General features: G+C 43.7%; 3 protein-coding genes across 6 annotated transcripts in view; 1 reads left to right on the top strand and 2 right to left on the bottom strand.

Moving 5' to 3' along the window:
- TLCD3A (TLC domain containing 3A) overlaps positions 1–2,481 on the top strand; it is a 16,498-nt gene extending 14,017 nt beyond the window's left edge. Inside the window, exon 5 of the mRNA XM_081806123.1 lies at positions 1,565–2,481. Within this exon, the coding sequence (XP_081662249.1) occupies positions 1,565–1,579 (15 nt within the window). The 3' untranslated portion in view covers positions 1,580–2,481. The remainder of the gene's footprint in view (positions 1–1,564) is intronic.
- Positions 1–2,602, bottom strand: part of GEMIN4 (gem nuclear organelle associated protein 4) — a 7,224-nt gene extending 4,622 nt beyond the window's left edge. The window contains exon 1 of the mRNA XM_081806074.1: positions 2,476–2,602. Coding sequence (XP_081662200.1) covers positions 2,476–2,485 — 10 coding nt within the window. The 5' untranslated portion in view covers positions 2,486–2,602. The remainder of the gene's footprint in view (positions 1–2,475) is intronic.
- Positions 2,603–7,841: 5,239 nt separating this feature from the next.
- Positions 7,842–26,518, bottom strand: GLOD4 (glyoxalase domain containing 4). 4 transcript variants are annotated; one of them, XM_081806120.1, is made up of 10 exons: positions 26,362–26,501; positions 24,322–24,371; positions 24,249–24,288; positions 23,429–23,549; positions 18,957–19,101; positions 14,682–14,818; positions 13,816–13,902; positions 13,447–13,560; positions 13,271–13,357; positions 7,842–8,440 (listed from the first exon to the last, which is right to left on the bottom strand). In XM_081806120.1, the coding sequence occupies exons 2-10, from the start codon at positions 24,359–24,361 to the stop codon at positions 8,375–8,377; spliced, it is 837 nt and encodes a 278-aa protein (XP_081662246.1). In that variant the 5' UTR covers positions 24,362–24,371; positions 26,362–26,501; the 3' UTR covers positions 7,842–8,374. The 4 variants fall into 4 exon arrangements, with proteins under 4 accessions (XP_081662246.1, XP_006743965.1, XP_030895611.1 ...); XM_006743902.3 differs by lacking the exon at positions 24,249–24,288 and having other exon boundaries at positions 26,362–26,518; XM_031039751.2 differs by having other exon boundaries at positions 24,249–24,371.
- Between the last annotated feature and the right edge of the window lie 20 nt (positions 26,519–26,538).

Genomic DNA, 26,538 nt, shown 5'->3' with positions numbered 1-26,538 from the left:
TTTTTTTTTAAAGATTTTATTTATTTATTTGAGACAGAGAGAATGAGAGACAGAGAGCATGAGAGGGAGGAGGGTCAGAGGGAGAAGCAGACTCCCTGCCGAGCAGGGAGCCCGATGCGGGACTCGATCCCGGGACTCCAGGATCATGACCTGAGCCGAAGGCAGTCGCTTAACCAACTGAGCCACCCAGGCGCCCTGACAGTTGAGCTTCTAAGTAATGATACAGCCTAAGAGGGGCAGGGGCTAGGGCTGTGGGCACAGAAGCAATCAGACAAGCCCTGCCTTCCCTCTTTTCTCTTATAGCCTTGTCTTGCAAACAAATTTCAAGTGTTCTGCCTTTCAGGGAAACAGTTTACCCCACAGCTCTTTCTGTCAAACAGAAGAAGCTACCAAAGGCTCTGCTTCTCTAGTAAAAACCAAGAGGTAGATACAAAAAAATATTTTAGTAGATTAGGAATGAAAAGTCCTTTCTCCAGGGAGCCATGAATCAACAGACTTATCAAGGAAGGCATTTGGGGATGTTTAATTAGACATTGCTTTAAATCCTAGCTCAACCATCTAGAACAAGCTAAAGCTTCTCTAAGCTTCCCTTCTGTGTATGTGGGAAAAATACAGACTTTGTGTTAGACTGGGAGGATCAAATGATATATACTAGTCAAGCCCTCAACATTGAGCTGGTTGTTCAGCTCCCAATTCCATCTCCCAGAGCTGCTGAGCGTTATGTAAGATACAGCTACTGTAAGCCTCTGGCTACAAAGAGCCTGATGAGTGCTCAGTAAGTGTTGATTCCCCGCAGATCTTTCCAGTTGGCAGGACTGGAACCTTGTCACTATTCTTTGCCTTCCCTAGCTCAGTAACAGGAAAGGACATAGGTCTTCCTCAGGTAAGCTGCTTCTGGCCCAGAAACAAAATCAGAGTACAAACGCTACTCACTGTTCAGTATTCCCAACTTCTCCCCCCTTTCCCAGGGCCTGGAGATGCTACCCCTTCCTCATTCCCTCATGCCCCCAAAGAACCCATCTTTCCCAATTTCACAGGCCAGGAGCCAGCAAGAGAATCTTGATTCAGGAGACAAAAACGATCCTGCCCCTCGACTTTAAGGGAGCAGCAAAAGGCCAAAGGATCAACACTCCTATGTAACCAACTGGTGAAGGCAGTCCACCTTGGCTCCCAGTGGCCGAGGCAGACTCCCAGGAGGGTTAGGGTGCTGAGAGGTCTCACTGGGGATTTGCCCCCCCCCTTTTTTGGCTCAGGCTGCTCTCCTAGGCTCCCCAAATATGTCCCCTTATGACTCTGTAAATTTCAATTTATTGCACAGTCAGCTGAGATGTTTGTCCCCCAGTACCAATATTCCAGAGACATTATGTTCATTGTGCTACCTGAAGGAGTAAGTCCCAGACTGGTTAATAGCTGGGCAAATCCCAAGTGTTTTTATCACGACTGGTTAACTGGTGTTTGTAAGTGCCCACTCTGTACGTTTATTAAGTGCTTACTCCGTGCCAGGCACTGTGCAAGATCTCTCTTAATCTTCAAATCAACCTTTTGCGAACCATTCTTGTTTTAGAGACGGGAACACTGAGATTCAGAAACAATTTGCTCAGGATGTCCCAACTACAGTGTGGTGGGGCTGCGACAGAAATCACCACAGCTGCAGGGCTCCAAGCTTCGAGCTCTACTGTTCCACCACTGAAGACCTGGCTGGCGACAGGACTACACCGTTTCTCCACAGCCTGTTCCTGGCACATCTTGGGGTGCCTCACCCCAGCTCTCTCACAACAGCCTCCTGGTCTCATCTCTTTAAGAGCATGTCCAGCAGGATGGGAGGCTGGACAAGGAGCCACCGATTTATACTAGCGCCCCCCTCCCCTCTCCCAGACCCCGCCTGTGAGGACTCTGAATCAAAGTGCACAGAGGTTTGAAACTGCCACCTCGGCTGCCGCGGCGCTCCCCATCGCTGCTGCTCGGATGAACTAGCTGTGCGCAAGGCACCGTACCAGACACGCTATACACGTGCTCTCTATCACAACGCCCCAAAACTCTGTGTGGTGGATACGTTATCATCCCCGTTTTATCGAGGAGGACCTCATGGGCTTAAGACGCTTGCTCAAGAACGCGGCAGCCGTCCAACAAATGAAACCGTCGGGGTATCCGGGATTCCCCGGGGCCGTCTTCCGAGCCCGGCATTTTCCAAAAAGCACGTGCACGAACCCTGTCCACTTTCAGGAAATCTAACTTCACATCCGCTTGGCCCTTCACGTGGAAAGGCGCCCCGAGGGTACAAGATGCAGGCTTAGGAGCGGCGGGGCCAGGGCTGGAGCCAGGCCTCCCGACCCCCGGCCCCGAGGACACGCCCGCCCTCCCAAACCTTCCCCGACCCCGACGTCTCCCTTAGCCCGGGCCCACTCAGCACTGCCCTGGTCGCGGGTTTCGGGACGCACACCACGAGGGCCGAGAACGGGTAGTCGGGACACCCACCTAGGTCCATGGCGGCGACGCTGGCGGCCGCGCGGGCCGCCCCTCCCCCGCGACGCCCCGAGTGCGGCGCAGGCGCCACGGCACAATGGGTGGTTGGGGGGGCGGGACAATGGCCGCGCCTCAGCCCCGCCCACCATCTCAGCTCGGACTCCGCGCCGCCGGCCGCGGTCCTCCCGCCGCTCCGCGCGCACGCGCAGTCTTCACCAACAGCTCCGCGTAGCCCAAGCAGCCCGGCCCACAGCGCCCCCTCCCAGCCCGAGGCCTCCAACCAGCCAACAGGCAAGTATCCGCACTTCCCTTCCGCCGAGCGTGCTCCGCCCCGCCCCTTCCCTGCGCTCGCGCCGCTCAGCCACGCCTCTGTCCAGCCCCTGCCCAGCCCAGCTTTCTGAGTCCCAGTGGACCCTACCCACTCGCTCCGTCCCAGGCTCCGCGTTCGCTCCCATCCAGCCACCCCCGGGATCCCCCGCTTACAGTCACCCGCACTGAACGCCTTCCCCAGGCTGCCCGCTCACCAACACAGATGTGCCATTCTGAGAGGCTTCTTCCCCTGAAGAAGGTCGGCCCCACAGACGCGCAATCCCCCCCCCTCCGCCCCCCAGCGCACTTTCTTCTCCCTGCAGCACGGTATCCTTAATTCTCTGGCATCATAGGCGCCTTTGAAGTGTTACTGGTTGCCCTCCCCAGAAAATGCACTTTGCTAGCCAGAGCATCGGTGGGGGAGATCCAATCCAATGGGCCCCAGTTCTGAGAACACACACACACACACGAATATCCTATGTTCTTCTCATACATTACCCTGTCTCCTTTGCTCCCTTTCCCTTCTTCCCTGACCTAATCACTAGCCTCCAGTGTTTCTAACTCTCCATCCTCCAGCTTGCAGCGCCAGCTATCACCTAGAGAGGACACAGGGGCCAGGCCTCAGCTCCCCCAATGTGCCAAGTGGAGTTTGAGATGGCCTGCGCTGCTGTCAAGCAGCTGAAGGGACCTGTGAGTGATCAGGAGAAACTGTTGGTGTACAGCTTCTACAAACAGGCCACCCAGGGCGATTGCAACATCCCCGCCCCACCTGCTACAGATGTGAAAGCCAAGGCCAAGTGGGAGGCATGGAACGAGAACAAAGGGATGTCCAAGATGGATGCCATGAGGATCTATGTTGCCAAAGTGGAAGAACTGAAGAAAAACGATACTGGTTAAGGAGGACAGAGTGTCAAACGGAATGAAGTAGCAGGGCTCCTCCGGTAGGGAAAAGGGCTTCTTAAAAGACTGATGGTTGAAACATCCTGAAACCATAACCACTGTAGCTGAGAGACATCAATAAATCACTTAAACTGCATGAGAGTGACTGTTGTTGGAAAGGTGATTAAACTCAAAGTGACTGTCGGAGTCCTGGGGAGGTGTCCAAAATATATAAAAAGCAGCTTTCCTCAAGGGAAAGTTCCATTACACCTGGCTTTATGATTTTGAGTAAGAGTTCCCAGCCTTCCTATTCCCAGAGTATATGTAGTTGCTTGGCAGGAGTAGAGGGGTCAGGGGAAGAATCATGCTATGGAAATGCCTCAAGATTTGAGGTGAATAGACCATTCTCCAGAGGCTCAGCCTCTCGGGAAAGGGGAAAGAAGAAGAGGAGGCTAAGGCCCCTTATCTCTTCAGGGGTTGTCCTTTCACTACTAACCCAACATTACTGACAGGAAACGGGCTTTGTCTTTCAAAACGCTAAAGTCAAGTCCTACTACCAAAAGCCCCTACTAGAACACAGGCCTGATGAAGTTAATATTTTGAGGGAAGTCCACTTTTAGTGAAGTAATGGATGCCTGACAACACAGCAGAGAAACACTGGAGAAGATGGTTTCAAAATCCCAGCCTCTGAAAGCCTCATTAAAGGCCATGCAACCAAAGTTTTCTTGGGCTTTAGTTCATAGTTAACCCTGGTTTCTGCTTGGGGATGTCTGTGGGACAATGTGTACGTACATGTAAATGAATTTGTTTTATAAGCACAACACACCCTTTGACCCATGCAAGGCCCAAAGTGCCTGTGCTCAGCTTCCACTCTTTAGTGCCGATTATCATGGAGGCATCAATGCACAGTAAGTACCCTGGGATATGGAGTGCTAAATGCTATTATTTATTTATTTATTTTTAAAGATTTTATTTATTTATTTGACAGAGAGAGACACAGCGAGAGAGGGAACACAAGCAGGGGGAGCGGGAGAGGGAGAAGCAGGCTCCCTGCAGAGCAGGGAGCCCGATGCGGGGCTTGATCCCAGGACCCTGAGATCATGACCTGAGCTGAAGGCAGTCGCTTAACCAACTGAGCCACCCAGGCGCCCGCTAAATGCTCTTATTAAAGACATTTCAGAGAAAAAGCACTGCTATAGCATGGGTCTTCCCAGTATTTTTCCTCAAAAACTATTTTCATAGATCATGACATCGGGTCAGCTCCAGTTCATGAAGGACCATTAAACAATAGAAGCAACAACCATAAAGACTTCAGAAGATAAAGGAAACCAAATCTCACCAGGTATCTTCAGGATCTTCTGTTCATGTCTTTGCAGGAAGTTGCTATAGACTAAGTACAGGACTTGAGAATATCCCCAGGATGCCACAGTGACTAAAGAACTATTACAAGTTGGACAAGAGCCACATTGTAGGGGCACCTAGGTGGCTCAGTCAGTTGGGCATCTGCTTTCGGCCCAGGTTGTGGTCCCAGGTGCTGGGATCGAGCCCCACATCAGGCTCCCTGCTCCGAGGAGGGCCTGCCCCTCCCCCTGCTTGTGCTGTCAGATAAATAAAATCTTAAACAAACAAACAAACAAACAAAAAACAGCCACACTGTACTATAGTTGTGTTGTCCTCTCTTCTTTGGAAGATATTACAAGCACATTTTGATGCTTTTAGAGCCCTGATTCACATTAAATGTGAATTACTAGTAAAAATAATAATGGAACATCTTGCTCCAAAATACAGGGTGTCAACTTCGGCACTGTAGGTATAGTCATTTCTGTAAATCATTATAAAACCTGATAAAGTAAAAATGCACCATAGTTAGGACTGCAGAAAGCAACTATAGGATACATTATTAAAAAAAATATATAGTGTACACAGTATGTTGAATTTTGTGGGGAAAAGGGAGAATAATAAGTAGGAGGCAAAGGGAATGGGATTGGTAGACTTTTCAAAGTGTACCTTTTTAATATTGTTTTGATTTTTGTATCATTGACTCTGATACCTTATAGAAATCTGAGGCAAGAGTATTTCTCGGGGGCGCCTGGGTGGCTCAGTAGGTTAAGCAACCGACTCTTGGTTTTGGCTCAGGTCATGATCTCAGGGTCGTGAGATCGAGCCCCACGTTGGGCTCCATGATCAGCGTGGAGTCCGTTTAAGTTTCTCTCTCCCTCTGCCTCTGCTCTGCCCCTGCTCACATGCACTCTTTTTAAAATAAATAAAATCTAAAAAGACAAAAAACAAAAAAACCAAGAGCATTTTTTTGTTGATCATTAAGGCCAGAGTAAATTTCCTATGGACTTCCCAAGGGAAAGGTAAGAAGTCTTAGACCAAATTGAAACTTCCCATTAACTCTCACCATAAATTTCAGTGGACAAATTGGAGCCCTCCTAAAAACTCTGCTAAACACAATGGCAACTGCATGTGACAGGCGAGATGGGCAGAAAGTCACACAAAGGAGCCGTGAATGTCCATAGCTTTGCTAATTCTACCAAGATGTCAAGCAAATATGGATTTCATACTAACTCCCCGGGCTAAGCTACGGAAGCTCTTGCAACATAGTCATTCTAAATCTCTCTGGATTTAAACCCAAGGGAAGTCTGAATTTAAACTTAATATGCTATAACTCCTCAACCCCTCAAGGCAAAAAACCAAAATGACTGCTCTGAAAACACAACTCTGGAGAAGCCAAAAGACTTTCCAACTTCATCTGTTTTAAAACACCAGCTTGGGCAAAACCATCTTATAACCTTGTTTTCTAATGGATCATACCATCCTCAGAGGTGGGAAAGTAATCGATTATACCTGTGTTTTAAAATCATTAGCTACACCAGGGGTGCCTGAGTGGCTCAGTTGGTTAAGCGTCCGACTCCTGATTTCAGCTCAGGTCATGATCTCAGGGTTCTGAGATCGAGCCCCGTGTCGCTGAGCGTGGAGCCTGCTTAAGATTCTCTCTCCCCCTCTGCCCCGCCCCTCCCCTTAAAAAAAATAAATAAAATCACTAGCTACACCGTGCAGAGGTAAACTTTTGGATTCCTTGATAAAAGGCCAAAACTGTACACTAAATGGTTGTGGGGTGAATACCCTTTGGTTGAAGATGGAGGGAGATAAACAGCATTAACTTATGTCATGCATAGCTATAATTTAAGAAAGAGAAGTTTTAGTATGTTAATATATAAGTAGATAAAAAGAAATCTAGTATGTGTTTGGTCATTCAGTACTTACATAAACCATTTATTTTACTATGACAAACTTAGAAGGCCTAAGCCTAATACATTGGGAAAAGCATAATTTCTTTGCACAAGAACAGTGTTACTGAAAATAAACATCAAGAATTACTTAATAATAGGAAATCTGAAAATTAACAAATCATAGTCTAAAGAAACACAGAGAAGTTATTCAAAATCCATACAATAATTTCCCCGTATATAGGAAAAAAGTGAACCAATGGTCTAGAGAAGGAACAACTATAACTTGGTTTGCTTTGAAACTCATGATTGCTTCCCTAAGACAGAAAATTTAAGTTGAATGAAAAGTGCTGTGGAGCTGGAAAAGGATTTTTTTCTCTTGGTGAAGGTAAGATTACCCTAATTTCATATATATTAATCTGGAACTGGTAACCTCTGAGTCAATCCTTTTCTTTTTTTTTTTTTTTTAAAGATTTTATTTATTTGACAGAGAGAGACATAGTGAGAGAGGGAACACAGCAAGGGGAGTGGGAGAGGGAGAAGCAGGCTTCCCTCGGAGCAGGGAGCCCGATGTGGGGCTCGATCCCAGGACCCTGGGATCATGACCTGAGCCGAGGGCAGACGCTTAACAACTGAGCCACCCAGGCGCCCTGAGTCAATCCTTTTCAATCTCCTCAGTTTCTTCTCTAAAATTTGAACCTGGCCACTGCCATTTTAAATAGAATCTTAGAGGCTGGTGTAACAACTTGATTTCAGAAGTATACTTTCAAAAACCATTTATAATAAATATGGCCAAATTTTGTTTCCAATGATTAAAATTTGTTCTGTGGAACCAAACAGAAAACTACAAGAAATCATTAAAAAAATTTTTTTCAGGCTGAAGAAATAATCTAATCCATAGAAATTGAAATTCTCGTTAAGATTTTAATATAAAGAAAATAGTACGAACACAGCACATTAGATCCTTCCATGTGTTTATTCTGCTCAAAATTTCAAAGCAAGGAATGTGTGGGCTGTTAGTCAAATCTTTTGATTCAAGGAACAAAATTTCCTTAACATTTTTCAATGTCAAGGCCTGCCAGAGGAAGGCATTAGAACAGCATACTATCACAGTGCTGGAAGTAGTCTTGCTATAAGCTTATCAAAATTCCCTGCATCTTCAACCAAAGGTAATGTCCCACATAGTTGCCCAAGCTAAAAAATAATTTATGACTAATCTAATAGAGTTACACATAGAATGTGCCATTCCAGTGACAGTGCAGATTACAGCAAGAGTTCTCCTCTAATTGGACTGATAATAATAGAATTTTATTTCTAAAATATATCTTAGAGCTTTCAAAGATTAAAACACACAGATCTTTACCACCCCAGCCTCCTTGCCTGTACAGGAAACAACCAAGTTGTGAGAGCATTTATCATGCATGGACACATCAGTTCCTTGCAGGTGCTAGACAGGAATCACAAATGCTTGTTCCACATCATGTCTTCTGTTACCCCGAAGCCTTGGATTTATTTTGTCTAGCAAACCACTCATCACTTTTATCTGCCATCATTGCCTACAGAAAGAGAATTAGAATATATATTTAAGACTATAAAACAAAACATACAGTCCACTTTGTACCTCACTGCACTGTCCGCAGTCATTAACAATTAAAAAGTGTTCATTCAGGGGGCACCTGGGTGGCTCAGTTGGTTTAGCGTCTGACTCTTGGTTTCGGCTCAGGTCACGATCTGCCGGTTATGGGATTGAGCCCCACATCAGGCTCTGCACTCAGCACAGAGTCTGCTTTAGTTCTTTCTCCCTCTCCCTCCAGCTCACGTTCTCGCACTCTCTCTCTCAGATAAATAAAATCTTTAAAAAAGTATTCATTTGGCATAGAGTATTATGTTTAATTTGACAGGATGCTGATAAGTATTGAGCAACTGTTTGCAGATTTTTTTTTAAGATTTTACTTACGTATTTATTTATTTTTTTCGAGAGAGAGCGCACGAGTCGGGGGTAGGGGCAGAAGGAGAAGCAGACTCCCTGCGGCAGACTCCCTGCGGCAGACTCCCTGCTGAGCAGGGAGCTCGATGGGGGACTCCTTCCCAGGACCCTGGGATCATGACCTGAGCCAAAGGCAGACACTTAGCCAACTGAGCCACGCAGGTGTCCCCAAACGACTCTGTTAAGAAAATAAACTGGCAAGCCATAGACTGGGAAAAGTACTTGCATTTGTAGATATTTAAAAAATGACTCACATCCAGAACTCCAACCAATCAGCAAGATAAATAACCAATTTTTTTAAAATGGATTTAAATGGGCCTTAAAAAATAAACAAATATTTAAGTAAGGGACATTCCAGGAGAATAAAATCATTTGAGCAAACTCACAGAGTGTGAAAATACACTCATAGAGAATATAGACTAGAATGGCTAAAATGTAAAACACATAGAGGTGTGTTTTCCAACTAGTTTGTCATGAATCTCAATGGATCATATAAATTATTCTGTACTGATACAGTCCAATTATATTAAAGCTACTTAAAAAATACACAGAAAAAACCAACTATATAAAATCATTTTTAATTAATCAGGGAAATTTTAATAAAACTGGATTTTAAGTGACATTAAAGATATATTGGTGATTTTTTTAAGTGTGCTAATATCAATACGATACATAAGAAAATTCCTTGATTTTTACTTCTTTTAAATAATTTAAAAATGGGGGCGCCTGGGTGGCTCAGTCGTTAAGCGTCTGCCTTCAGCTCAGGTCATGGTCCCAGGGTCCTGGGATCGAGCCTCGCATCGGGCTCCCTGCTCGGCGGGGAGCCTGCTTCTCCCTCTCCCACTCCCCCTGCTTGTGTTCCCTCTCTAGCTGTCTCTCTCTGTCAAATAAATAAATAAAATCTTTAAAAAAAATAATAATAATTTAAAAATGTATAAAATACTGGAGTGCCTGGGTGGCTCAGTTAAGCGTCTGCCTTCGTCTGCCATCCCTCCTGCCAGCGTCAGCATAAATCCAGTCATTTCAAAAACTGTTTAATCTTCTCAGAGTCCTGGGATGGAGCCCCACATCAGGCTCCCTGCTTGGTGGGGAGTCTGCTTCTCCCTCTCCCTCTGCCCCTCCCCGAGCTTGTGTGTGCATGCAAGCATGCACTCTCTCTCTCTCAAATAAGTAAAATCTTTAAAAAAAAAACTAAAATGTATAAAATACTTAAGTATTTAAGGTTGAAATAACAGTGTCTAAGATTTGCCTTAGAATTCCGTAGCAAAAAAGGGGCCCCTGGGTGGCTCAGTTGGTTAAGCGTCGCTTTCAACTGAGGTCATGATCCCAAAGTCTTGGGTTTGAGCCCCACATGGCTCAGCAGGGAGTCTGCTTCTCCCTCTCCCTCTGCCTCTCCCCTCTGCTCATGCTCTTGCTCTCTCTCTCAAATGAATAAATTAAAAAACTTAAAAAAAAAAAAAAATTCCCCAGCCCAAAAAAAAAAAAAAAGGCGGGGTGGGAAGGAATGATGAAAAATTATGGAGGCGTTGATTAGTGACAGTCACATAGAGATTTGTTGTACTCACCTGTGTATTTTTGGAATATTTAATCACCAAATATTAAAAATAAAATCTATTATGGAAAGAAATGGACAAAAGACTTGAACATACAATTCACAAAGGAAGGTATGCAAATAGCCAATAAGCATATGCAAAGGTGCTAAACATAAGTAGTTATCAGGGAAATGCAAATTAAAACCACAATGAGAAACCATTTCACACGTTCTAGGATAGCTAAAACAAAAACCCGGCAAAACACAAATGCTGACGAAGATATGGAACAGCCAGAACTCTCAGACACATACATGGCCCACAGGAGAGTAAAGTGGTTCAATCACTTTGGACAACTGTTTGGCAGTCTTTCATAAAGTAAAAGCAATTCTACTCCTAGTTACTACCTAAGAGAAATGAAACATGTCTGTAAGATTTACACAACAATGTTCATAGCAGTCTTCCTTATTGTGGATAAAAATCTGAAACAACTCAAATATCTATCATTGGAAGAATGGATAAGCAAACTGTTGTACTTATAAGATTGAATACCACTCAGCAATAAAAAAGAAAAAAAAGAACAAACTCCGATATGTACAATTACATGGAAGAATCTCAAAAATATTATGTTAGGTGACAGAAGCCAGGCACAAAAGAATACCTACAGAATGATCTCATTTATATGAAGTCCAAGGGCAAACAAAAATAATGTGACAAATCAGTACAATACTTGCCTCTGGGAGGCAGGGGTGGAAATTAGCTGGAAATGGGCATGGGAGAACTGTCTACAATGATGAAAATGCTCTATATTTTGAACAGTGGTTGTATGAGAATATTTAACTGTCAAAACTCATCAAATGGAACACTAAATTTCCGTTCATTTATATATATATATATATATATATATTTTAAAGATTTTATTTATTTATTTGACAGAGAGAGACACAGCGAGAGAGGGAACACAAACAGGGGGAGTGGGAGAGGGAGAAGCAGGCTTCCCGTAGAGCAGGGAGCCCGATGCAGGGCTCGATCCCAGGACCCCGGGATCATGACCTGAGCCGAAGGCAGACGCTTAACTGACGGAGCCACCCAGGCGCCCTGTTCATTTATATTTCATGTATACTTTACCTCAGTAACAACAAAAAATACTTATTTGGAGCTTAGGAAGGAGTAGGAACTAGAAATTAGGAAGTCAGAGAATGGACTATGGTTGCAGCTCCGAGGAGAAGTAACCAGAGTAGTAGGTAACCTCTACTCAGAGAAGAGGGTAAACCGTTTTGGAATGAGACAGAAAGAGGTTCTTGTGTCTGATGAGAAGCTGTCAGAGAGATATGAAGATGGCAGGATCCCTAAGACCAAGGGAGAAGAGAGCTTGAAAGAGGAGGAAGTTGGTGATATGAAAAAGTAAGGAGGAAACAATCTAACAAATGTGCCAACTGGGAGGTTGTCTGAGATTCTGTTTTCCTTTATGATAAAATTTATTCATGTTCTATTTTCTGTTTCCTGCTTTAATTACATTGAATGTCTGTTGTTATGTCAGCAGTTTGCCACCCTCTATAAACCATACAACCATCCTGTGAGGTGGATAATCTTATTTTCTCAATTTTTCTGGTAAGAAAACTAAAGCTTAAGGGCTCCTGGCTGGCTCAGTTGGTGGAGTATGTGACTCTTGATCTTGGGGTCATGAGTTCAAGCCCCATGTTGGGCACAGAGATTACTGAAAACAAAACAAAACAAAACACAAAACTGAAGTTCAGAGAATTTAAGGAAATTACTTACAGTCAGTCACACAGATAGTAAGTGAAGAACCAGGACAGACTGATTCATTCCTTTAATCATCAACAGAGCATTCACTAAGTTCCTACTACACACCAGGTATGTGCTAGAAGCTGGAGTACAATGGCGGCTTTGGATGCTGAGGACAGACTGAGTTTGATGAGGACAGAAAAGGAGTTGCTGGACTTGGCGAGAGAAGTCACTGATGATATCAACAGGAGCACTTCCCTGAGCGACAGGAGCCAGTGCAGAACAGACTCAAGTGTGAATGGGAGGTAAGAAGTAGAAACAGAGTGTAGGCAGATTTTTTAAAAAGAACTATGGAGAAGGAATATGGGGCAAAAGATTTTAAAAAGATGGGAGACATGAAACCTTGTCTGCATGCTGACGAGAACGATTCATTAGAAAGGGAGGGAATGCCACTGTAGACTGGAAATGAAAGGACCAGAAGAGCTAAAGAAGCCAGGGGCTGTATCCAGGCCTTTGCCCTCGCAGCGCAGAATCACGATACACAGAGCAGGAGTGGTTCCCCAGGCCGTGTGAGCAAGTGCGAGGGCACAAAATCCTACCCCCAGTTAAGAGTCACCTGGGCGCGGGGCCGCCTAGCTGGCTCGGTCGGCAGAGTGTGTAACTCCCGATCTCAGGGTTGTGTGTTCGAGCCCCACGTTGACTGTAGAGATTACTTATAAATAAAATCTTTTTTTTGTTTTTAAAGATTTTATTTGACACAGAGAGAGAGCACAAGCAGGGCGAAAGGGAGAAGCAGGCTCCCCACTGAGCAGGGAGCCCCACGCGGGGCTCGATCCCAGGACCCTGGGATTATGACCTGAGCCGAAGGCAGACACTTAACCGACTGAGCCACTCAGGTGCCCCACTTATAAATAAAATCTTTAAAAATAAATAAATAAATAAAATCTTGACTAGGGGGAAAAAAAAGTCATATGGGTGGCAATGAAGACGCATGTTCCTGGCTCAAAAGTCACCATACCAGCAAAGGGACACAGCACTGGACCCTCTTGCTTTAGCCCTTCCCCATACACTTAACATCATCCGCTGTGGGCCCATGGGGATACAAAGTCAGAAACGAGACTCACGTCATCCAACAATCTGTTTCCCTCTGGATCCATCTTAGAAAGTTCTCGAAATGCTTCATCCCCCACAAAGCAAATTTCATGTCCATCCTACACCAATAAAGAGAAAAGAAATTTGGCAAAAAGACACCTTGAAGAAACCCCTCGTGCAGCCCATCCCTTTCCTGAGTAATACTTACAGGGTCAGCCAGAATGACCACTTGTACTGTTGCTTTCCCTGGGGTATCCAGACTCACCAGGGGAGTCAGAATCTTCTGGTTCTCACTTTTCATCAAGTCTTCTAAGTCTGGTAACTTGAGGAAAACAAAGAGGCAAAGTGAGCAAGGGGTCACATACCACTCCCACACTGTGGTCCACATGAGCCCTAGAGGAGTATCACCTAGGCACCACTTGTTTGATTTTATTATCTCAGCCGTTCTTGAGACAACTGTTGAACTTGATACCAAGCCACAATTGGAACAAACCTAAAGAAGGGAGGGCTGAGGTTCTTAGCTGGTTCAACTAGCTAGTCCCAGAGCTTACACAAAAGATCCAAGAACAAACATTACCTCTTTTTGGGGGCAAGAAAAGGCAATTCTTCCAAAAGCTGCTGCATGATCAACTGTACCCTTGATACCCTGTAGCTCCAGCTTACACTGAAAAGAAATAAGAAAGTGGGTCTATTTTTTTGGAAGAGGTTATGTGGTTAAAAAAAAATCAAACAGTACTAAAGGAATAAAGTAAAAACTATTTCTCCCTTCTATTCTCTCCCAGAGGCTTCCTGTGTGTCCTGCTAGACACATGGCATGCACAGATCTTTTTTTTTTAAATATAAACAGTAGCATAATCTACACATTATTCTGTCCCTTGTTTTTATCCAATGTTACTCCATTGGCACATAACGATTCACCCCATTCTTTCTGATAGCTGCACAGTAATCCATTCTATGGATAAACCATACATTATTGAACTACTGCTCTAATGCACAGGACACTGGGGTCATTTCTTATCTTTTGCTATCACAATGCTGCAACAGATAACCTTGTACACATTTCCTTGCGCATACGAACAGTGAGTATATCTGTGAAATAAATTCTTAGGAGTAGACCTGCTGGGTCAGAGTGCAAGGACTAAATCATGTTCAAATGCTAGGTTATTAAAAAAAAAAAAAGATGAAAATAGATTATCATTATAGTACTAGCTCTTATCTCCATCTCTTCTGACTCAGCAATTCCACTTCTGAAAGGATATATCCCCAAATATAAACAAAAGTAATACTGGGTGATGAAGTTATCAGCAATTATTATTTTCTTCTTTCTGTTTATCTGTGTAAATATTGAATCACAGTGAAAAAACTCTGAGAATAACCTTCATGTTAACCTCATTTATAAGCCAAATTCAAAGTAACAGATTACTTCTCTCCAAGATCACTCACCTGGTTATCAGCATAGCCCAGCAAAGCCCTTTGCTTCTCTTCATCTTTTTCATAAATTTTCATTCCCAGTAGATTAGACCAGTAGTTCAAGGACTTCTGAAGATCAGACACTGCTAGAGTTACTTTTAATACAGGATCTGGAGAGTAATAAAACAGTAGGAATGGACAGATCAGTGCAATGGAATAGAACAGAAAGACTAAATCAGGCTTGAATATGTATAAGAACTTTTTTTTTTTTTTTAAGATTTTATTTATTTGACAGAGAGAGAGAGCACAAGCAGGGGGGAGCGGCAGGCAGAGTCAGAGGGAGAAGCAGGCTCCCCACAGAGCAGGGAGCCTGACGTGGGGCTCGATCCCAGGACTCTGGGATCGTGACCTGAGCCGAAGGCGGACGCTTAACTGACTGAGCCACCCAGGTGCCCCAAGAACTTAGTTTATGTTAAGAAAGGGATTTTAGGTCAGTATGAAAGGGCACATTATTCCATAAATGGCACAAAGATAACTGGCTTGTCATTTGCTGGGAAAAAGTTACACCTTTAAACTAAATGGCAAAATACATTCAATCCGATGGGTTAAAGGATTAAGTTTAAAGAATGAAACCATGAAAATACTAAAAACAGGTCATCACTGCTGCAATTTTGGGGTGGAAAAAGATTTTTTTAAAAACCTGACACCAGAGATAGAAAAACCATGAAGGAAAAAATTTACTAGGTTAATTACATGAAATGGAAAATTCCTAGAAACAACACCAAAAAAGAAAGAAAGAAAGAAAAAGAAAAAAAATTACAATCAAAGAGTAAATGACAAAGTAGGAAACATTTTTGCAACATAGATGACAAAAAGTCCTTAATATTTAAATCACCTTTAAACATTAGTAGGAAAAAGATGAACATCCTAGAAAAATTAGGTAAAAAGCACAAAGTGGTATTCCACAAAGAATGAACTGGAATGGTCAACGTACAAAAAAAAACATTCAACCTCACAAATAATCAAAGAAATTAGAATTAAAACAAAACATTTTGTTATTTCATTGGCAAATAATTTTAAAAGTCACTGTGTTAACTGTTGATAGGGCAGGGGAAAAAAAATCACGATCATATAATACTAACAGAGTGCAAATTAGTATATTTCTGGGCAACAATCTGACAGATGTACCCAAAGCCTAAAAAAATGTAAACTGCTTTTCAAAGAGCAATCCTATTATCACCAACTAAAGAAGTAACTGTAGATGTATGAAGGGCTTTCATATAGCAACAGTGTTGCTCATAACAATGAAACACTAGGGACAACATAAATATCCAACAACAGACAACTGTTTAATCTTCCCACCATGTAATACAATGGAATTGTTACAATGGAACATATGATATATAGATAGTTTTTTTGTGTGTTTTTTTTTTTTGATAAATGATTGGAAAGATACACTCTAAAATGTTAACAGTGATTATCTGGCTAGATGGGTCCTGTTTTCTTCTTTCTTCTTCTATGCTTATCTGTCTAGGAAAAGAAAATCTATTTTTTTGCAAAAAGGATAAAAGTTATACTAAAACATTTAACATTATTGGAAATTTTTATACTGTAAGGTGACCTTCTGAAGAGCTGCTCTACTGTGATAAGTTCAGTACATTTTTCTTTGGTTTTCACAGCCTCAGCCCCATTTGCTAGAACTGCAATACCATGACGAAGGCAGTGTTTCTCACAGGTGCCTCTGCCTGGCAGACTGTTCGTTTTCCCCGTTCATTGAGAAATCAACAAATTCCAGCCAACTGGGTCCCTGAAGGATGCAGGACAGGAATGGTAACAAATGAGTGAGACTACCCAGGACCCAGTGATTCAAAGGAAGGCTGGACACCAGCTAGACTGATAGATTTGACTCTATTACCAATCGGAAATTAATGCCCCAAAGGTATTATCATTCCAAAGGACAAAAACATCTTAGGATTGTAGGGCTCTCCATTTTTTATGTATATATATATTTTTTAATAAAGATTTTTCTTTATTTATTTGACAGAGATAGACACAGTGAGAGCAGGAACACAAGCAGGGGGAGTAGGAGAGGGATAAGCAGGCTTCCCGCGGAGCAGGGAGCCCAATGCGGGGCTCAATCCCAAGACCCTGGGATCATGACCTGAGCCGAAGGCAGATGCTTAATGACTGAGCCACCCAGGCGCCCCTTTATGTATCTTTTTTAAAAGAGACTCTTTTTATTTTTATTTTATTTTTTTAAATATTTTATTTATTTGACAGAGAGAGACAAAGCGAGAGAAGGAACACAAGCAGGGGGAGTGGGAGAGGGAGAAGCCGGCCTCCCGCTAAGCAGGGAGCCCGATGCGGGGCTCGATTCCAGGGCCCTGGGATCGTGACCGGAGCCGAAGGCAGACGCTTAACAACTTAGCCACCCAGGCGCCCCAAAAGAGACTCTTTTTAAAGATTTTATTTTCGAGAGAGAGAGAGAGAGAGAGAGAGCCTACACAAGCAGGAGGAGGGGCAGAGGGACAAGCAGACTCCCTGCTGAGCAGGGAGCCCAATGTAAGGCTCAATCCCAGGACCCTGAGATCATGACCTGAGCTGACACTGAGTCAGACACTTAACCAACTCAGCCACCCAGGCGCCCCTCCATTTTCTGTGTATTGAAACATCATTACAACTAGGAAAAAAAAATGCATAGCAGAATTAGTGGCAGGAGTTAAGCTTTAAAGTTTTAAATTCTTGCTTTATATGCAAGAATCACTCATCAATAAAAATAATCATAAAAATCCCTTAAGTCACCAGTGAAGTACAGAAATACCATCTGGCAGTAAGCCCTACAGCACCAGTCTAACCTCCTACACTGGAACACATCATTCTTTCCTTTGCTGAGCTCCAGATGAAAAGCAAGTAACATTATACACACAATCAGACTCAGTACAAGGGGCATTTGGGCACTGAGGCAGACCAGGGGAAGAAAGAGAATCCATGTCTCCCATCTCAGGTCCACTTAAGGAAGTGTGCTCACAGACTGAAATGGCAGGCAGAACGGCCTTTGCTATTCACTAGTGTTTTTTTCTGCTATTGTTTTTCTTTCAGCAGAGCAGATAGCACAACATGCAGGGATTACACATATGATGAGGATGCTTCTGCAGTAAACTAAACAGGTCGTGCAAGGTTTCTTTCTGCATGGCAGTCAGTGTGTTGGGCTCCTCACTTCTATTCCACCCTCACTCACCTAGCAACAGCACTATAGTTTGTGAAACTGACCTCAGCTGGAGAGATAAAATCAACTAGTCTAAGGATAATCCTATTTCCCTTAGCAGTGATTCATTCAGGAGTGTGAAATCAAGTCTGACCAGGAAGTCTGCAGGAAGCTTCCAGAAGAGTTTTGCTCTGCTCTTAATAAAAATCAACAGAAGTCAGTCTCTCCTTCCCCTGCCAGATGAGAATGTGGAAGCAGGTAGCCCCAATGCTACTGGCAGCCACCCAACAACCACAAGGGAACTGGTCTAGAAATAGACCCCTGTGGACAAGAGGATGGGGACAGAGAGAAAAGCTGGATTCTTGATGCCATTGCTGAGCTGCTGAATCAACTAACCCATAGACTACCTACTCTGTGAGCTAAAACATTTTCTTATTGTTCATGCTAGTTTGAGATTGGTTTTCTGTTACAGCTGAAAGTATCCTAAATAGATATATTACCAGCAGAATAGAACCAGAACCAGTAAGATCCCCTAGAATTATGCACTAAAGTTCTAATATGAAAATATGATTTCTCGGGGTGCCTGAGTGGCTCAGTCGTTTAAGTGTCAGATTTTTTATTTCAGCTTAGGTCATGATCTCAAGGTTGTAAGATCGAGCCCCACATTAGGCTCCACAATGCGTGTGGAGCCTGCTTAAGATTCTCTGTCCAGGGAAACCTGGGTGGCTCAGTCGGTTAAGGACCTCAGGGTCCTGGCGTTGAGTCCCACATTGGGCTCCTTGCTCCAAGGGAAGCCTGCTTCTCCCTCTCCCACTCCCCCTGCTTGTGCTCTCTCTCTCTCTCTGACAAATAAAATCTTAAAAAAAAAAAAAAAAAAAAAGATTCTCTCTCCCTCTGTCCTTCCTCTCACCGCGTGTTTCTCTCTCTCTCTAAAAAAAAAAAGAAAAGAAAAGAAAATATGATTTCTCAAAGAATAAGAAACACTGGCTTGGGAAAGATATCATGTCAATATAGACTCTACAGGAGAAAGAAATCCAGTTCCTCTCTCCTTTCATCAAAGATGCTGTTAGACAGAGGGCTTTTGTTAGTCCCAGTATAATTACCTGACTGAGGTGGACTGCGATTCTGCAAATAGAACTTATATCCTCCTGGGGCCTCGGTTTCAAAAACACCTTCTGTAACTTCACTGAGTGGCCACTCCAGCTTCCTGGCATTGCTGACAGCCTGGCTAGAAGCGAGTGTGATACCCTATGACAAACAACAATATCACCACGTGTATAACCACAGATCTTTTCTAGAGCAAGATAATGAGGCAAAATCCCATTGCCTTTACATCATGCTACCCAAGATTTAATTGGCATTCAAAATTTTTTAGTGATTTTTTAAAAAGATTTTATTTATTTGAGAGAGATCGAGCAGAGGGAGAGAGAGAGAAAGCAAGGAAGCACAAGCAGGGGGAGCAGCAGAGGGAGAGGAAGAAGCAGGCTCCCCGACCTGGGGCTCAATCCCAGGACCCTAGGATCATGACCTGAGGTGAAGGCTGATGCTTAACCGACTGAGACACCCAAGTGCCCCTCTTCTAGTGATTTTAAAGTAGGTTTTGGACATACCTCTCCTACAAAGATCCCAAATGTGAATTGTAGGACAGAAGTTCAAAGGCTAGAGAAGTTTGACCATTTTATTTTTTAAAAGATTTTATTTATTTCACAGAGAGAGAGAGAGAGCAAGAGCGTGGGCACAAGCAGGGGTAGTGGCAGAGGGAGAGGGAGAAGAAGGCTCCCCGCTGAGCAGGGAGCCCAGATGTGGGGCTGGATCCCAGGACCCTGAGATTGTGACCCGAGCCGAAGGCAGAAGCTTAACCAACTGAGCCACCCAGGTACCCTGAGAAGTTTGATCATTTTTATACCAAAGATAATCTCTTTTAATTTTAAAGATCTAATCAGAGACATCTTGATCTTACCTTGGCTTGCTAGCTACCTACTTAAGATGTTTTATTTTTATTTTTGCTTTTTAAACAAAAAAACTTGGGCTTCTTGGTGGCTCAGTCAGTTAAGTGTCTGCCTGCGGCTCAGGTCATGATCCCAGGGTCCTGAGATCAAGTCCCACGTCAGGCTCCCTGCTCCTCAGGGAGTCTGCTTCTCCCTCTGCCCCTGCCCCACTCATTCTCTCAATCTCTTTCTAATAAATAAAATCTTTAAAAATAAATAAAAAAATTTAAACCAACTATCAAGGTATTACTTAAATTTAATCAAAATACCTAAAAATGTAAACTATGTCTTCTGATAAGACGAGCTGTAGTTCTAACTGGGATTATCATAACAGCCTCTCTTTCCCTGAGTCTTGTCAATCCATCACCCACTCTGTAGCCAAAGTAAATTTTTCTGAAACATATTCTACCCTCAAGACAGCAACCCTATGTAGTTTCTCCCCTGCTTAAAACCCTTGATAGCTCATCGTTTCACTCAGGGATGGCTTCTAATGGCCTGAAAGGCCCAACACAACCTAATCCCATGTAGTTTCTGACCCCATCTCCTCCCACTTTCCCCTTGTTCCATCTATTTCAGCCAGACTGGCTGCATTTTCTGGAAAATGCCAGGTGCTGTCTGAGGGCTTTTGCACAGGCTGTTCTAACTGGTTTGCTCTTCCCTGCGATATCCACATGGCTAACTCTCTTCTCTCCTGTGAGACTTTCCACTATTGTCCCCTCCTCCCTGATACCTACCCTCAACACCCTCCTTAAAATTAAAACCAGTCATCTGTCCCATACTCCCCATCCCCCTTACTCTGCTCTGTTCTTTTCCAATAACAACGATCACCTTTAAAAACAACATACTATATGATTTATTTATTCTATTTATTATATGTTGTCTGTCAGGCCCTGATTCCCTCCCCCGGCAGGCAAAGATTTTTGTCCATTTTGTTCACTGGTTATCCAAAGTTCCTGGAGCTGTGCCTGCCACATAGCAGGCACTCAATAAATATTTGTTGTATGAATAAATACCACAATAAATACTTTAATACATAGTTCTTTTCACATATTCATTAACATACATGGAAACTAAATTCCTAGGTGTGAAACTGCAAGGTCTAAGGCCAAATGCATTATTTTGATACTGCCAAACTGAAGTTGTAGTAATTTACACTCTTATAAAAGTAATGTATGAGAGTGGCAGTTGCCTAACACCCTTTGTAACACAGTGTGTTATGACACTTCTTGATTTTTGTCAGTCTGATAGGTGACAAATGGCAGCTTGGCAGTTGAACATCTTTTTCAATGTTTGAGAGACATTTCTGATTTATTTTCTATGACTGTCTGTTCACAGTTTTTGCCCCTTAAAAAAAAAATTAAGTTGTTGATCCTCTTTTTTTTTAAGATTATTTGAGAAAGAGACAGAGAGAAAGCGAGAGAGAGAGACAGAGAGGGAGGAAGGGCAGAAGGAGAGGGAGAGAATCTCAAGCAGACTCCCAGCTGAGTGTGGAGCCGAATGTCGGGCTCGATCTCACGACCCCGAGATCACGACCTGAGCCTAAATCAGGAGTTGGACACTAACCGACTGGGCCACCCAGGAGCCCCTCGATCCTCTTCTTTTTAATGTATGGGAACTCTTTATATAAACTGGAGGTCTATATAACCGTCTTTCTTTTTGTTCCATGAACTGAGGAGCCCAGAAGGTTCCTTTCATTAGGGATATTTTACTACCAGAGTCTCTCAGGAAGACCCACAGTGGAGCAGCCCCGGGGTTCTCCACCTACAGGACCTCTGACCCTGCAGCACCATCAATCAACATCTGACTTGAGCCGGTGAAATGCTGATGGTGCCAAGATGGTTTTGCTCTTTTTTCTCTCCCTGATTTAAATTTGGAGAGTAAGGAAAAGATAAGGAGAAACACAAAGAAATTTTCATTTACACTCAATCACCAAATCCTATTAACTCTACCTCCTAAACATCTCTCAAGTCCACCCACTTCTCTCCATCTCCCACTCCTACCACATGAGTTAAGGAGCTTCCAGTCACTTGCTGTACTACCCTTTGAGCTAGTTTCCTCGCTTCCAGTTTTGCTTCCTTCCAACCCAATCTCCATGCTCCAGCCAGGTGGATTCTTGCACACCACATATATTGTGTTATTCCCCTGCTTTAAAAATGGCTTCACTGTGTTTTTAGAATAAAGTGTAAACACCCTAGTATGATGTGGCCCCAGCTTATTTCTCCAGCCTCCTCTTTGCCCACTTCCTCTTCACACACTTAGCTCCAGGCAGACTGTGCCAGTCCCAGCTCCCTGACAGCCATGCTCCCTCTCACCTCCAGGCCTGTGCACATGTTGAGGACACTCATCTCACCGTCCCACCTCCACCCCACTCACCTGGCTCAGGTGTCACTTCTGGGAAGCTTTCTCTGAACTCTCACCTCTCGGGGAATTCCTCCTAAGTGTTCCCACATCCGCCTATTCTTATTCCAATCTTAGCACTAATCACACTGTATTCTTCCATCTCTTTACTTGTTTCCCCCACCAGACAGGAAGCTCCTTAGGCCAGGGAACATGCTTCACTCTACTGTATCCCCAGGACCTAACCGGTACATGGAAGATAGGAAGTCACAATAAATATCTGTCAAATGAATAAATTAGGGCTACCTGGGTGGCTCAGTCAGTTAAGCATCTGACTCTTGATTTCAGCTCAGATCATGATCTCACAGTTGTGAGATCGAGCCCCTCATCAGGCTCTGAGCTGGACGTGGAGCCTGCTTCAGATTCTCTCTCTCCCTCTCTAATAAAAATAAATAAATGAATGAATAAATTAGTGAGAGACATGAAGAATGAGAAAGAGAAAAACAGACACTAATACGTTAAATCTGAACCATCCTTTTCATTTACAAAATACTTTTATAGATATTTGATTCTTATAAAAATTCCACTTAAATGTCATTATTATTTTAACGTGAGTTAAGAGTAATAGCAGGATTAAATGACCAAAATAACATCTAGCACGAGGTAGATCTGCTCAGTAGATCCCGAGAGAAAACTAGTTACTCCTGTCTTGCTGTGTATTTGGGCCCAGTGACATTCTATCTAGCACACAGTGGCTGCTCAATAAGAGGCAGATACCGTAACTATTAGATGCACACTGACTTGAACTCTTGCATGAAGGAAGGAATGAATGCGGTATATGCAATGCTTCTTTCGCTTTCTCCTTAAAAGCTTCTCCAGTTTTTCAATGACTAGCATTGGCCATAATAGCACAGCCCGATCCTAAAGGGCATTAGAGAGAAAATCTTTCTCTGGTTGGTGATCAGGACCTGCCTGACCAGACCAATGACTCTGGCCCTTCTCTCTCTCAAGGTTCAGTCATTTTGTCTCTGTCAAAGCTGTCTCTAAGTCTCGAGGTTGACCTCAAAACACTGGAAGAACACAGTTCATCCCGAAGCCAGCTCTGAGACAGGTGCACGAGCGATTATCTTCTTAACAGAAAACATAAAACCATCACAAGCCACCAACTGGGCCGTCATCATACCTGAGGTTGTATCAGGGACCTCGATAAAAGGCACAGCCAAAGTCTGCTCAAACAAAATGACATTTACCATGAAGTCATTGCCAAGCCTGTAGTGTCCAATGCCATAATTGTAAGTCAGTTCTGCGACAAAATGATCATCCTCAGGTCCAAATCCCACCATCGTCTTACTCCATTTCCCATCATAAGGCCTAGAAAATGAAAGTAAATGAACCCAGTGAATACAGACAAAATCTGCCTGAGGCCTCCCCTGAGGAACTCTTGGGACAGAACAGTGGGCAGTCTCCCATGGTCCTCTGAGTCAGCTGTAAGGATGAGATGACCTCTCAGCTCGTGCTAAAAGCAGCTGTGCACAGTGCTCGTGGGCCTCACCACCAGGGGCTCGAAAGATCACCTGTCTGGCACTTATTTGAGGGAAAGATTTGTTTACCTTTTCTTTAAAGTAGGGGACATACTCCTGTAAAGATACTTCTCCAACCTTTATTTTTTTGCACATCTCTCACCAAGCATGCAATTCTCTTTAGGCCTTGGAATTTTCCAGCTTGCTATGGCTATTAGGCTAAGACGCTCAATAAGACATTGCTTCATTTAGGGCCACCTGGGTGGCTCAGTCGATTAAGTGTCTGCCTTTGGCTCAGGTCATGATTCCAGGGTGCTGGGCTTGAGCCCCAAGTTGGGCTCTCTGCTCAGCGGGAGCCTGCTTTTCCCTCTCCCTGCCACTCCCCCTGCTCGTACTCTCTCTCTCTGTGTCAAATAAATTAATAAAATCCTAAAAAAAAAAAAAAAAAAAAAAAGACATTGGTTCATTTAGAGTATACACTTACTTGTGTTTTTGAAGCTGCCACCCTAACTTATTGATTCCTGAATTTATTGCACTGCCTTATACTCACTTCGAGAAACTGTCTTCTGTTCTCCAGGGGTATTCAAAGCCTAAAGGAGATTTTAAAAAACAAGGTGTCATACCCATTACAGGCAGCTTTGCAGCCTTCTTCAAATTCCTCATGCCGCAGAATCTGGTAAGGAAATTACAATACGTTGTAAAGTGTTACCAGTACTGTACACAGCATATTTAGCACAAGCTAAAATGTTAAAACACAAACATTTATAATTTGAAAGCTTTACTTCTAAAACAAAAGACAATGAGCTTTGTATCTTTCCCAGACTGGAAGTAGTAGAAGTGAGGAAGAACAGTTTGACACCAAGGGTCAGGCAACCAAGGCTGTGAAATCTACTTGGATTGGGAAGCAGCGCTGTGGAGTTAAAATCACCCCCACCACCCAGAAAACCAAAGTATGGCTTTCAGCATTAGAGAATTCCGATTTGGAATCCTGGCTGTCACTCAATAGTTGTCTGAGATCGAGAACGTTGTCTGAGAATGTTGCTGAGGGCCTGACTCTCCCAATGTTTGTGAAAATAGATGATTTATTAAACTATTTGACACAGAACCCCACACACAGTAGCCTCTCAATGTCTTAAGTTTCTATTCTCCTTTTTGATTCCCATTGCTACTGCTCCAGCTCAAGTTCCCATCAGTTCTCTCCCAGACTATTAAAAATCATCCTTATTTATCTCTTTCCTTAATACCACCATAAAATTATGTCCCTCATGCACAGCTCTGATCACATCATTACCCTGTTCTAAAATGTCAGAGAGCTCCCTACTTACTGAGCCTTAACATCCAAATTCCTCAGTATTCAAGATACTATCAGAAGTCGTCCCAGCCTATTTGTCCTGATACCCCATCTCAACTTCAACTAAGTCATCTAAGCTAAAGACACAGAAAACTAGTGGTGTTTCCCAAACATACCTTATCTTTGCATTGGCTCTTTCAGTTTTTCCAGTATACTCCTCCATCTAATCTTTGTGGAAATCCTGCCTGTCTTTATAGATCAACTCAAATGCAAGATCTCCATAAATTATGTCCTGATGATCCAGGCTGAAGTTAAATCTTTCCTATAGTATTTTTTAATAATAGTAGTAGCTACCACTTACATAATACATATGATGTATCAAATACTACACACATAACAGTTTAATCTTCAAAGCAACGCTTCAATCATCGACAAAACACAGTAAGGGAGAGTTTTGTGGGTTTTCATCACTTATCAAGTTTTGACTTCCATTACCGTTAGCTATGTACAAATCAAATTCTCATCTCCACCCACATCCTAGGCCGGCCAGAAGCTTTAGTTGAGGACAGACACCAAGGTCATTTTCATCTTTGTCACCAAAGCTGTCACCAACACAGGACCGTGAAGCACAAACGATATATTTTAAATGACTGATGAATTCAGGTAACTCCCTTGCACGCCACATCTTCTGCACTCTACATTAAATTGCACTCTTGCACCTCTAAAGCCCTTGCTTATCGGGAGCTCCCCAATAGCTTCCACCTGCATTTGCCACCCAGGTGATCCCTGCAGAATCGCAACTGCTCAGGGCTGGAGAGGCCGCTTCCGGGTGTTGGAGACAATGGGTTCTGACTTCACACTTAGATCTGGACTGTTGAGAGGAGGGCCGGAGCATTCACCCGGAGGTTGAATATACATAAGGGACCATTGAAAGCAGGCCTGAGTGAAGCAGAGGTCCTCATAGGCTGATTATCTAAACCGAAAGGCTCCAAACCGGAAGAGATTGGGTTATTGTTCATTGGGAGAGTATTATATTACTTTTTGTTTACGGTCTTTACCACTAGACTGGAAGCTCCACAAGGGCTCAGGCTCAGTATTTGTGAATGAACTTAAGTGAAAGAAACGTGTGTGGGCACACAGTCGACGACTAATAAAGGTCCCTTTCAAAGTTCACCAACCCAACCAGCAACATGCAACGCTTCCTGAAGCTGAAAACCCGACAGGGCTAATGGGGAGTCCAGGGCTAAGGTCGGACACCCGGGCACAGGCGGAGATTCACGACACACCCAGTTGTCCCCTTCTTGGGCCAGTGGGGCTGAGCGGCCCCGGCCACCCACCCTCGCACGCCAGCCCCTCTCGGCCCTGTCTGCACCTTCATCCCCAGGACATCGCGGAAGAAACACGCCGTCTGGAAGCGGTTTCCCACTTTGAATACGAAGTGCAAAGCTCGACGAGTAGCCATAGCCATCGGCTCCACACAGTCAGGGGTGGATGCGCAGACGGGTCGTGACGTCACTGGTCGCCGCCGGCGCGCTTCCGTGACGCAACC

The sequence above is a fragment of the Leptonychotes weddellii genome, chromosome 15, assembly GCF_054177405.1.
Source record: "Leptonychotes weddellii isolate Sample4059 chromosome 15, ASM5417740v2, whole genome shotgun sequence".
Lineage (NCBI taxonomy): Eukaryota > Metazoa > Chordata > Mammalia > Carnivora > Phocidae > Leptonychotes > Leptonychotes weddellii.
The sequence above is the reverse complement of the archived record's forward strand: the minus strand, read 5'-3'. Positions and strand labels throughout refer to the sequence as shown.

Excerpts from the sequence above, each read along its gene's own strand:
- GLOD4 (XM_006743902.3), bottom strand. The coding sequence starts at position 26,457 with ATGGCTATGGCTACTCGTCGAGCTTTGCACTTCGTATTCAAAGTGGGA. Across the intron at positions 24,372-26,361 it reads GCGATGTCCTGGGGATGAAG|ATTCTGCGGCATGAGGAATT; the intron begins GTGCAGACAGGG and ends TTTCCTTACCAG. Across the intron at positions 14,819-18,956 it reads TCGCAGTCCACCTCAGTCAG|ATCCTGTATTAAAAGTAACT; the intron begins GTAATTATACTG and ends ATTACTCTCCAG.